Here is a 12,622-nt window from a genome sequence, read left to right as displayed (position 1 = left end):
TCGTTAAAGTACACATTTTCTTTTGTGGGAAAAATTTCTTCCAGCTCCCAAACTGATGAACTTGCCCGCCATTTCTGTCTTAGGAGAAAGATACAAGGGTATGTGAGCATCCGCTCTCAGATATAGTGATCGCAGGGGAAGCGGCTCATCCTTTACCACACACGTTTCACCGCCTGCTTCAGACCATCTCCGACCTTATGATGTCTCTCCCCAGTGGCAGTTCATTACAGCAGATGGCCCTAAGGTAATATTGTTTCCAAGTGTCCTAAGTACCCTGGAAAAGGAGTTTTCTGAAGCAGTCAAAGCATGAAATGCTTGAAAGACCTCTTTAAATACTTAAGGTAGAAAGAATCCTGTGTTATATGAATGATACCTCCCTCATTATGGTTGTAATTTAGAATTGCCCTTCGCCTCAGCTAATGCCTATTGGCCCCTCTATAAATTGTGGGTAGTATACTTCTGAGTCCTCTAAATTGTCACAGTCTGAAACCATCTTCCTTTCCTTTCTCATCTACCCCAAATCACATGTCTCAGTGTTCCTCAAGAGTAGAAACTTAAATGTTGCAAAAATGGAGAGGGCAATGAAATCTCAAAAACAGAATTCAAAATAGGGTTTTGAATTGTAAAGAATATCAAGAGATATGCAGCCAATCCTAAAATTACATTGAAAAGTATCTCCTCCTTTTAAGTCCTCACCATTACTTTTATATTGTGAACTTTATCACTAGAGCCTTGTACTGGACTACACATATAAGTAAATCCTCCATTGATTTTTATAAGAAACAGGTTGACAGAGTGACTTTGGCTACACACATTCCTAATGATGAGACCAGCAGAGAAGAGATTCTGTAGTGCAAGAGTTTTGAAGTACAAAGTGTGTTATACTCTGATGAATTAGTGTAGAATTGTTGGACTAATAAATTTTAAGAGGCTGTTATAGTTGGGATAACACTTGTCTACAAAACTGGTTTATTACCTTTTTTGCTTTTATAGCTTTGATCTTCATGTGTCGGTTTGGCTATATTTAAAACAGGGAGGCCTGGCGTGCTGCAATTCGTGGGGTCGTGAAGAGTCGGACACTACTGAGTGACTGAACTGAACGGAAAATGGATGAACTTTCCTTAGAATTTACATTGTTCAACAGAAATGATGTATATTTCTCCAAAAGCCAGTAGAAATCATTTTGTTTCTTGAATTTTTAAAATTTCTGATATTGTTATTTTACCTACAGCATTAAGATTCGCTGCAGAGTGCTTTTTTTTTTCAAGGAATTACTTAGAGGTTCCTGAAAAAAAATTATTTAATATATTACTTATACTTTTTTAGGTGCTGGAGTCTGAAATTCAAGCAATCTGATCACCAGTTCCTCCATCAGAGCAATGTCTTTCATCACATTAACAATATTTTGTCAAAATCAGATGATGGAGACAGTGAAGAAAGTTTTAGCATCAGCATACAGTCTGGCTTTGAAGCTATGAGTCAGGTCAGTCATCTAACAGTTATCCTGTGTTATCCTGTTAATACTCAACAATGTACTGAAGGAGAAACTGAAAATTACTCCTAAACAATTTGCTACTTACTTTTATTTCTATCTCATGCCTATTTTATTATTGTGGAAGATTTCCATTTGAGTGTTTCAATTATGTGTATTTGTTTCTGGTAGGAATTGTGCATAGTAATGTGCTTAAAGGACTTAACCAGCATTGTTGACATAAAAACTTCAAGCCGACCTGCCATGATTGGCAGTTTGACAGATGGTTCCACAGAAACCTTTTGGGAGTCAGGAGATGAGGATAAAAACAAAACTAAGAACATCACCATCAACTGTGTAAAAGGCATCAATGCCCGCTATGTATCTGTTCATGTGGACAATTCCCGAGATCTTGGGGTAAGAAAGGAAGCTTAACTGTGGTTTGTCAGTTCTTTTCAGACCTTTATTAATCATACAGTCTCATTTCTGAGTTTTAGCAAAAAGGCTCTCACCTGGAACTTCACCAACCAAATGTCCTGTTTATATTGTCAAAAAACTCAAGTCTGAAACAGATTAATATGACTTGGGCACTGTGGAATACCCATTTTAAGACAGGATCTGATTATAAATATATGAAACCTATAGCTAAGCAAAATAAATATCTACTCCATGATATTTTACCTCCACGCCCTTGTTTAAGCTATTTCCTTGGCCTGGAAGTCCTTCTCTTAAACTCTACCTTTCAGATTCTTCCCAAGTATAAGACCCAGCAGACAAATTCTCCCACAGTACCTCTTCTATAAAAGTTACTCTTTCTCTCCTCTGGATTCTTTTTTACCTTGCTCTAGTGGCACTTAATGCAGTTTGACCTGTAGCATAATTAGCCTTCAGTTTTTAATCCTTACCCCCACCGTCAGAAGGGACTTGGGGAAAATTCCTGGATTAACATATATAATCATACTATATATTCCCCCTAGCTCTAGCCTGTCTACATGTTTCAACTAAATTGAGCAGTCTTTAACAAAAAGCACTGGAGAAGAAAAAGCATACTATTTACTTGAATATTAAAGGCCAATTAGAATGTAAAACCAACTGCTAAATTCCCATGCTTCTACCCCATTTTTGAGAAAGAATACTTTTTAGAATTTTTTCCCTCAGAAAGAAAGTGGCCTGCATATACAGTATTAATAAGTCCCCTTGGGCCATTGCCAAGCTGCTTCTATCCCATTTGTATATTTCCTTTCCCGGGGAGAGTCAAAGTGGTGGGTTTGGGTCTCAGATGACCTGAATGGAGAATGCCAACCACAGAAGTTCAGTCTACAGTCAGAGCATTCCTTGCTGTCTGCAGTCACCCCAACTTCTGTCCATCAGCACAGATTGAATAAGAAAAGGCTTAGCTACTATATCACTAGCTTATCACCTCTTGAGACCCAAGAGTTCAATTGGTACAACTACTTTATCTTACTTGAAAGTCAAGTGTAAGAAATCATAACATTTTTCTGACAGGAACTCACCGCTCAGTGCAGTGTTATCTTTGATTCATATTTTAAGCTAGAATATACTTTCCATCAAAACAGTGGTTGCAATCTAACATTTTGTCTTTTAGGAGAGATAATCATGGTTCAGTTCAGTTCAGTTCAGTTGCTCAGTCATGTCCGAGTCTTTGCGACCCCATGAATCGTAGCACACCAGCCTCCCTGTCCATCACCAAGTCCCGGAGTTCACCCAGACTCACGTCCATTGAGTCAGTGATGCCATCCAGCCATCTAATCCTCTGTCGTCCCCTTCTCCTCCTGCCCCCATTCCCTCCCAGCATCAGAGTCTTTTCCAATGAGTCAACTCTTCGCATGAGGTGGCCAAAGTATTGGAGTTTCAGCTTTAGCATCATTCCTCCCAAAGAAATCCCAGGGCTGATCTCCTTCAGAATGGACTGGTTGGATCTCTTTACAGTCCAAGGGACTCTCAAGAGTCTTCTCCAACACGTGTAATATTCATTTTGTACAGATACGCTGACATCAGCTTTTCTCTTAGGAAGCCTCCTCTGATTTATATGCATCCTTAGGACTCACACAGTGTACTGTGTGTCCCCCAGCCTTCCCATCACACTGCCTTAAACACAGCATTTGTTAATTTGAATTGCATCAGCCTATAGCACTTAAAAGTATACAACTCTCCAAGGAATTCATATGTCCATCTATTTCTTGATGTACTTGCATTAAAACGTATTCAATTTTAAGGTCTCTGAGTCTAGTACCAGTATGATTCTTTCCAGTACTTAAAGATATTAAGTTTCTTTTGCTACTGTACTTTATATATTAAATGGTCCTTCCCTAATTTGGCAAAGATCTCAAGGGGATAGAACTCATCACTCTCATGTGTCCTCCCCCAAGTCCCTATGGCTGTCTGGGGGCACTGTGATTTTTCAAGTATTTGTTGCTTGAGCTACCTGCCTTCCTCCCTTTTACACCAGAAGCAATGAGAATAATGTAATAAGAATGGGACATAAGTAGCAAGGTGAATTGTTGAAAGACTTCATGATAGAGACAGAATTTAAATGATTAGACTTTGGATGAAAAGAGGGAATGCCAGCCTCCTCTCTCAGAGCCCATAGAGAAGGACTGAAATGTGTGATTCAAGATGGAGTTTGTGAGGATAAGAAAAAGACTGGAGTTGTAGGAACTGTGATTGGTTTGACAGATGGAATGAAGTCAGTTTGGAAGGCCTATAAAAGAAGCAGAAGAGTTGATATGATATTGATAGGCTGTAAGAAATCACTGTCCGTTCTAGAGCCAGGAACATGGCATAATAACTATTTTGAATTGTTTATTTTAGAATAAAGTCACCTCAATGACCTTCTTAACTGGCAAAGCAGTAGAAGATTTGTGCAGAATAAAGCAGGTAATTAAAACTGCCATTAAATGTTTTTACTGCCCTGGTAGAAATTTCTTCTTCTCAGTCTCCACTGTTGAGTTCTAATTTTGGCATGCCACAGTATTATAGGAAATCATCTCTTTTCAAAACACTAAATTGGCAAATAGTCCATGTATGGGAATAGTTATAACTGTCTCTGTTCTAGACATCTTACCCACTATTTTCCTACATGTTCTGTAGTCATGAGTAAGTATACTGTGCCTACAGCCCTCCACCCTGACTTCTGCCTCCCTGCAGAGATTCAGGGTGCCTTAAAATTCTTCATAGATTCGATTCACAAATGCCACTATAATTCAGCCACACTTCAGATTTAAATGTAGATTATTGTCCTGTACCTTGAAAATCTTTCAATTTACAGCAGTGCAATATATCCAGGTTAAAAGTCAATATACAGACCTAGTCTGTAAACAAGTCTTATTTGGGCTTGTGACAGATGCTGTATAAACTCATTCCCTTGTGAGTGAATAGTGTCAAAAACCATTGTACAGTACACTGAAATTTAATCCTTGAGAAGAGTTAGATTCTCAATGAAATATACTGAAATAAGTCATCACAAATGTGAATTTACATAGTATATAATGTTTCTTCAAAAGTAAAACATATTAACTAACTGCACAGCTAAAATCCTTGCTTTAAATGTGCTTTCATGTAAAGATGCACAAAACAGGACTTCATTGCTGATCATATGAGTATTTCTACTTACAGGCAGTATAGGTACAGTCATGAAAATTGTTTCCAGTGGTTTCACTTATGTAACTTGTGCTCGGAAGCCATGTAGTACATATAATGTAAGCAGACCTGTATTTTAATTCTCAACTCCACCACTTACTAGACTCCTGCCATCTGTGTTAACTTTCTTTCTTCATCTGCAGCTATTATAGTATTGCTTATCTTTACAAGATTTAAATAAGATAATCAATGTGAAATAATCCAATACACTTTCTGTGTGTACAGTTATTTGTTATTTGAGCTTACTGTTACTAACACTAGGACATAGTAACCACTGTTATTAAGTCCAGGACAGTAATAAAATAGTAATCCACTTGTATCAGGTTTCTATCCCTTTTCTGCTCCCCTAGGTTGATCTGGATTCCAGGCACATTGGTTGGGTAACAAGTGAACTTCCAGGAGGGGATAATCACATCATCAAAATTGAATTAAAGGGTCCAGAAAATACACTGAGAGTTCGACAGGTTAAGGTCCTGGGCTGGAAGGATGGCGAAAGCACAAAAATTGCTGGCCAGATCTCAGCCAGTGTGGCCCAGCAAAGGAACTGTGAAGCTGAGACTCTGCGAGTGTTCAGACTCATTACATCTCAAGTGAGTGTCCTTACTACACATATTCTAGCACAGTATAAAAAAAAAAATGTACTACTTCAGTAATAATATCAAGAGCCTAAGAAAGTATTTTGTTCAGTTTATTAGAGATTGTTAGCTACAAGTTTGGCCCATCTTTTTCTTCTCATAGCCCAAATTCTTGTATTTTATTTTGCATTCATAATTCTGAAAAGTAGAGGTGTACAGTAAGAATAACATAGCATTATAAAACCTGCAGAATGAGCTGTTGAGTCCTCCAGCCTTCACAGTGCTAATTCCTGCCATTAGGTTGCTCTCACCTCCCTGTCTTCTTCACCAGGTATTTGGAAAGCTCATCTCTGGAGATGCAGAACCCACACCAGAACAAGAGGAAAAAGCACTCTTGTCATCACCTGAAGGAGAGGAAAAAGTATACAATGTATTTATTTATATTCTAAAAATATTTATTTCCCTATTCCATTTTCTTTTGTTCAGTGGAATAATCCATATATTGCTACGTATTTTAATGTATATGTGATACTAGTTTCTGTGCAGTTAATATTTTTTACTTTAATTAGAAAGAAGATAAAGGAGCTATCAGAAGATACTCACTTTTTGCTCATGTATGATCTAGCTGGTATTTTAAGTAACAACAAAATTTGCTCCAAACCTTGGGCTGTTGTGTTTAAATGTTGTCATTTGTAAAATCAGCTTCGTTGTTGACTATGCTGTGCACTTTCCTCCATCTTCTCTGTCCTTCACAGTTCAGCTCAAAAATCCTGTCTTCTCCATGGGCCTTCTTTATGATCGTTCAAGGCAAATCATAAAGAAGGTTCATGGCGAAGACACAAAGAAGTGTTTCCTCTGCTAAACTTGGTAGTAATTTCTGTGTCTCTTCTTGGTTTCCCTCTTGTTGGGTTTATCTGTATACTTGGTTTATTGTTGTTGTTTAGTTGCCTGGTCATGTCCGACTCTTCGTGACCCCATGGACTGCAGCACTCCAGGCCTCTCTGTCCCTCACCATCTCCCAAAGTTTGCCCAAGTCCATGTCCAAGATATATACATGATTTGTATCTTCAACTTAATCAAAGCTTCCTGAAGACCAAGTACACGTCTGGTTTGTCTTTATATCCACCATGGCATAAACACACGCGTGTGCAGTGCATTTTTATTGGAACAACCTGTCCTTTATATTGTCCTTGAAATTTCTTCTAAAGTGCATTTGCCTAACTTATTTGGTCTAAACTAAATCACTGTATCTAAAAAGAGAACTTCATCCATTTTCAGAAAGAGAAGTCAACCATGACTAGTCTCCATGTTTTTGTGTGTTTATTAATAGATGCTGTAAATACTCATCTTGACAGTTCTTTGAAAGATATTTTCAAGGACTTACCTAAGCTACCTCTGTGACTTCTGATCCACATTTTTCTATTTGGAATCTGTTTTTTAAAAAAAAAGGATTTCATAAACTCTGGTAATTATTTTTCAGCATCTTTTGGAGATGACATTTTGACAACTATAAGACTGAGTACTCATTAAATCAAATGAATTTTAGCAAATGGCAATTGTTTGCTGAACAACCTTGAGAACTGGTATCAAGCCCTCAAAAACCTTGCCTTCTGTTCTTAAACTTGCACAGTCCATCCCTTCCCTCCCCAAACAGATAATCAGGAATACTCTTTAGTATATAATCACTGTATTAAATATGTGAAAAATTGCACATGTCATAGAATTTCAGAGTATGTTGAGGTCATTGTCCCTGGAGTGGACAGAGAAGGCTTCTTGGAGGATATTAGACTTTGAGTTAGACCTGAAAGAGAATGGATGAAAGTTAGATTAAGAGGATGAGAGGATGGGAGCCTTAAAGAGGCTGGACAAACAGCCAGAAGAGTGTATGCTGAGGCATTGGGGATGAGTGGGAAAGGTTTGCTAGTGGTTGGATATCAGTGAGATAATGTAATTTTTAAGGGAAGCATTTTTTTTAAGTCAGATTTTTGAAGTAAATCTTACATACAAAATCATCCTTTTAAAATCATTTGTTTTGAATTTTAACCAATGTGTACAGTGGTGAAACCATCACAAGCAATTTTTAAAACACATTCCCCCCCCACCAACCCCAGAATTTCCCTGTCATTCCTCTGCATTCAGCCCTCTTATCTCATTCCTCCCCCATGGCAACCACTGAACTATTTTCTGCCCGTTTTCTGCCCCTATAGTATTGCCATCCCCTGGTGGCTCAGACGATAAAGAATCTGCCTGCAATGCAGGAGACCCGGGTTCGATCCCTGGCTTTGGGAAGATCCCCTGGAGAAGGAAATGGCAACCCACTCCAGTATTCTTGCCTAGAAATTCCCATGGATGGAGGAGCCTGGCAGGCTACAGTGCATGGTGTCACAAAGAGTTGGACATGACTGAGCGACTTCACTTTTTATAGTGTTGCTTCTTCCCAGGTTTTATTTAATGGAGCAGTAGAGAAAATAGCCTTTTTGTCTGATTTTTTTATAGGTAGTATAAGAATATGTATCAGTTGTTTGTTCTTTTGGTTGCTGAGGAGTATTCCATTGTATGAGTTTACCATAGTTTATTTATCCTTTCACAAATTTCTGATAGATGTTTGTGTTGTTTCCTCTATTTAGCTATTATTAATAAAACTGCTGTCAACATTAGCATACAGATCTTTGTATGGACATGTTTTCATTTTTCTTAGGTAAATACCTGTGAGTAGGATTGCTGTATAATAAGTATATGTTCAACTTCCTAGGAAACTGCAGATTCTTTCCAAAGTGATTAAGCCATTTTACATTTTTACCAACAAAGCATTTCCGGTTGCTCCACATCTCCTTGACAATACCTGATACTATCACTCTTTTTAGTTTTATACATTCTTATAGGTGTATACTTGTATCTTGTGCGTTTTTTAACTTTTTAACTGATTTTTATTATTCATGTATTCATTTTTGGCTGTGCTGGATCTTTGTTGCTGCCCTGGCTTTTCTATCGTTGCAGCGAGCAGGGGGCTACTCTCGAGATTAGGTGCACGTGCTTCTCATTGCAGTGGTTTCTCTTGTTGCGGAGCATGAATGCTAGACCATGTGGGCTCAGTAGTTGTGGTTCCTGGGCTCGAGCACAGGCTCAGTAGTTTTGGTGCATGGACTGAGTTGCTCTTTGGCATATGGGATCCTCCCAGACCAGGGATCTAACCTGTGTCTCCTGTATTAGCAGGCAGATTCTTTACCACTGAGCCACCAGGGAAGCCCCTTGTGGTAGTTTTAACATGGATTTCACCAGTGACTAATAATATTGAGCAAATTTTTATGTATTTATTTGCCATCTCTGTAGTACATTTACCAAAATGTATATTAAGATTTTTTACCCATATTTTTTATATTGAGCTGTTTGTGTTATTATTGGTTGGAAGATTTCTTCATGTATTCAGGATATATATATAGGTCTTCTACCAAATACATGTTTGGTAAAAATACATTTTCAAATATTTTCTCCTAGTCTGTGACTTATGTTTCAGAGAGAACTTTCTAGTTTTGATAAAGTTCAGTTTATCTTTTTTTTTTTAATGACTCATGATTTGTGTGTCTTACCTAAGGTCACGAAGATTTTCTCCTGTTTTCTTCTAGAAACATTAGAAGTTTAGTTCTTTTATTTAGAACCATATATATTTCAAGTTTTTCTATACAGTGTAAATTAAGGATAGAGGTTCTCTTTCTTGATGTGAAGATATTTGATTCTTTTACTGCCATTTGTTGAAAAGACTACCCTTTGTCAGGAATCAGTCCACCAGAAATGTATAGGTCTGTTTCTGGACTCTGTTCTGTTTCCTTAATCTATATGTACATTCTTACACCAACATCAGGCTATATTGAGATTCAGTACATTCCTTACTGTAGCTTTAGAGAGATTCCAACCAAGTTCTTTTTCAAAGTTGTTTTGGCTATCCCAGGTTCTTTCCATTTCCATATAAAGCTTAAAAGCAGATTATCAATTTCTTCTTCTTCCACAAAAAACATAAATTTTTTTTTTTAAGCCTGCTGGAATATTGATTGGAATTGCACCAAAGTGCTCAGTTTGGGGAGAATTGACATCTTAATATTGAGTCTGGAAATCCCATGGACAGAGAAGCCAGGTGGGTCACAGTCCATGGGGTTGCACAAGAGTCAAGACTTAGCAACTAAACAACAACAGCAAATCCATGAATATTATATTTAGTTCTGTCCATTTATTTAGATCTTCTTTAATTTCTGCCAGCAATGTTTTAGAGTTAAGCTCTGTGTACATGTCTTATACACACTTTTTAAAATTGATCCCTAAGCATTTGATGGTTTTGATACTATTGTAAATATTTTTATTTCACTTTGCAGTTATTCATTTCTAGTACATAAAAACGCAATTGACTTTTGTGCATTAAACTTTTATCCTATGGTCTTCTTAAGGGACACCTATGGCTTAGTTGGTTAAGAATCTGCCTGCAATGCAGGAAACCCTGGTTCAATTTCTGGGTTGGGAAAGATCCACTGAAGAAGGGATAGGCTACCCATTTCAGTATTCTTGGGCTTCCCTGGTGTCTGAGCTGGTTAAGAATCTGCCTGGAATGTGGGAGACCTACACTGAATGTGGCTCAGTCCCCAGAGGGGAGGATCCCCTGGAGGAGGGACAGTTACCCGCTCTAATATTCTGGCCTGGAGAATTACATGCACTGTGTAGTCCATGGCGTCTCAAAGGGTCGGACACAACTGAGCGACTTTCACTTTCACTTTCTTCACGGTCTTAAATTTACTTAATAGTTTGAGAAGCTCTTTTGTAGTAACTTTGGAATTTTTCTTCATAGATAATCATATGGTCTTCAAAGAAAGCCAGTTTTACTTCTTTCTTTCCAATCTTGTGTTATTCTACTGGCTAATACCTTCAGTTACCATGTTGAATAAAAGTCGTGAGATCACATATATTTGTCTTTTCTAGATTGGAAAAGGAAAATATTCAGTCTTTCACTGTAGATTTTTTGTAATTGCGCTTAGTCAGTTTGAGGATGTTCCTCGTTTATTGAGAATTTTTATCAGAATGGATTTCTTATATATTTCTCTTTTTCCATTTTCTTTTATTCAGTAAAATAACCATATATTGCTGTGTATATTAATCGATATGCAGTATTTCCTTATATGTACTTTATTTTTGTTTAAAGAAGATGAGCTAGAGGAGTGATAACTGAGTGGCACAGTGTTTCTTTTTGGGGTGGTAAAAATGCTCTAAAATTGACTGTGGTGATGGCTGCACTTATCTGTGCATGCATATAAACCATTGAATTATATACTTTAAAGGAATGAATAATATGGTATGTGAACTATGTGTCAATACAGCTGCTTTTAAAAAGGAAAAAGCAAAATAAATTATGAAAGAAGTTAAAAGATCTCCCTGTCTAAAAGGAACTCATTTGTTAATGTGTATTCTAGCTATATGTAGCACACAAACACACACAAAATTTATTCTACAAACTTAACTCTCCTTAGTTTTCCAAGGAAACTGCAGTTACCCATTCTTTTTGAGTGAGCTTTGGTAGTTCTGCCTTTCAAGTAATTTGCCCATTTCATCTGAGTTGCTGGATTTATTGGCATAAGTTGTTCATAATATACTCTTATCTTTAGACTCTATTGTGATGTATCTTCTTTTATTATATCATTCCAGCTGTTTGCTTTGGATTCAGTGTGTTCTTTTTCTGACTTCTTAAAGTCCTAATATGATGAGTTGAGGCCTTTCTTTTCTCATATAAGTAATGCTGTGATTTTCCTCTTAGCACTGCTTTAGTGTCACAGATTTGAGTATTGTTTTTTTCCATTTCATTCAATTCAAAATATTTTCTGACTTCGATTTTGATTTATCCTTCACTTCTGGGTAATTTACAAGTGTCTTATTTAATTTCTGAATATTGGGAGTTTTCCTGATAGCCTTGTATTGTTAATTTCTACTTTAATTCTTTTGTGGTCAAATGTGTGTGTGTGTATATATATATAGTTTGTATAATTTCATCACTTTTGAGGCTATTAAGACCTGAATTCTGGCTCATAGTAATGGTATAGTTTAGCGAATGTCCATGTGCACTTAAATGAATGTGAACTCTGCTGTTGTTGTTTGAAGAGTTCTACAAATGTGGTTAATTCAGTTGGTTGATAGTTTTGTTCAGATCTGTAAGAACCTTGCTGATAGGTAAGGTTCATTGTTTTCTCATTTACTTGTATTAGGTACAGAAACAATTTGAAGTGTCCAACAATATGGATTTGTCAATTTAGATTTTAGTTCACCTGGTTGCCTATGTCAGCTCTCTAGTGGGCACCCAAAAATTACAGTTCTGTAGATTACCAGCTTTTCTCACTATTAAGGTGGGAGCAACATTCTCTTGTGGCTGTCTCTATCCTAAGAAAAGTGAAACCAAGAGTCATTTTCAATTCTAATACAAGGGTGCTTTGCCTCAGTTTTCTTACCTATAAAGCAGGCAGAACATCAAACCCCTTATGGGGTCTTTCTGAAGATTAAATAAGGTTGTGTGTATATGTATACTTATATCTGTTTGTATATTTATCTACCACTTAAAACAGTGTCCTACACGTGATAGGCACATTAAAACTTCAGCCTTCTTATGTCTTCTTGTGATAGGTTTCTTTGTTTACAGTCAGTGTTGGAATAACTTAAGACCACCATTATCAGAGAGTGTTGTTAGGATACTTCCTTTCTAACCAAATGTCATTTTCCTGAGTTGCTCTTCTAATAACCAAATATAGGATATGAACTAATAGTGTTCACAGTTTAGAAATAGATTTAAACGAACTGACACAAATTGACTGGATTATAAAGAAATCCATGAAGTAAACTTCTCTGGATTTCTTAAAGTCAGAAATTTTGTCCTTTTTATGGTCACATTAGC

General features: G+C 37.0%; 1 protein-coding gene across 20 annotated transcripts in view; it reads left to right on the top strand.

The window, feature by feature from the left end:
* MYCBP2 (MYC binding protein 2) overlaps positions 1-12,622 on the top strand; it is a 266,865-nt gene that overhangs the window by 233,436 nt on the left and 20,807 nt on the right. For 17 of the 20 annotated variants that reach the window (XR_009740049.1, XM_061435145.1, XM_061435153.1 and 14 more), the window contains 6 exons: positions 84-244; positions 1,327-1,483; positions 1,664-1,888; positions 4,304-4,369; positions 5,482-5,721; positions 6,038-6,136. Coding sequence is in view for 19 of the 20 variants with exons in the window: in XM_061435145.1 (XP_061291129.1) it covers positions 84-244; positions 1,327-1,483; positions 1,664-1,888; positions 4,304-4,369; positions 5,482-5,721; positions 6,038-6,136 (948 nt within the window). In the remaining variant the exon portion in view is untranslated. The remainder of the gene's footprint in view (positions 1-83; positions 245-1,326; positions 1,484-1,663; positions 1,889-4,303; positions 4,370-5,481; positions 5,722-6,037; positions 6,137-12,622) is intronic. The other 3 variants (XM_061435148.1, XM_061435140.1, XM_061435139.1) reach the window with 1 other exon arrangement.

Source organism: Bos javanicus, chromosome 12 (assembly GCF_032452875.1).
Source record: "Bos javanicus breed banteng chromosome 12, ARS-OSU_banteng_1.0, whole genome shotgun sequence".
Classification (NCBI taxonomy): Eukaryota; Metazoa; Chordata; class Mammalia; order Artiodactyla; family Bovidae; genus Bos; species Bos javanicus.
The sequence above is the reverse complement of the archived record's forward strand: the minus strand, read 5'-3'. Positions and strand labels throughout refer to the sequence as shown.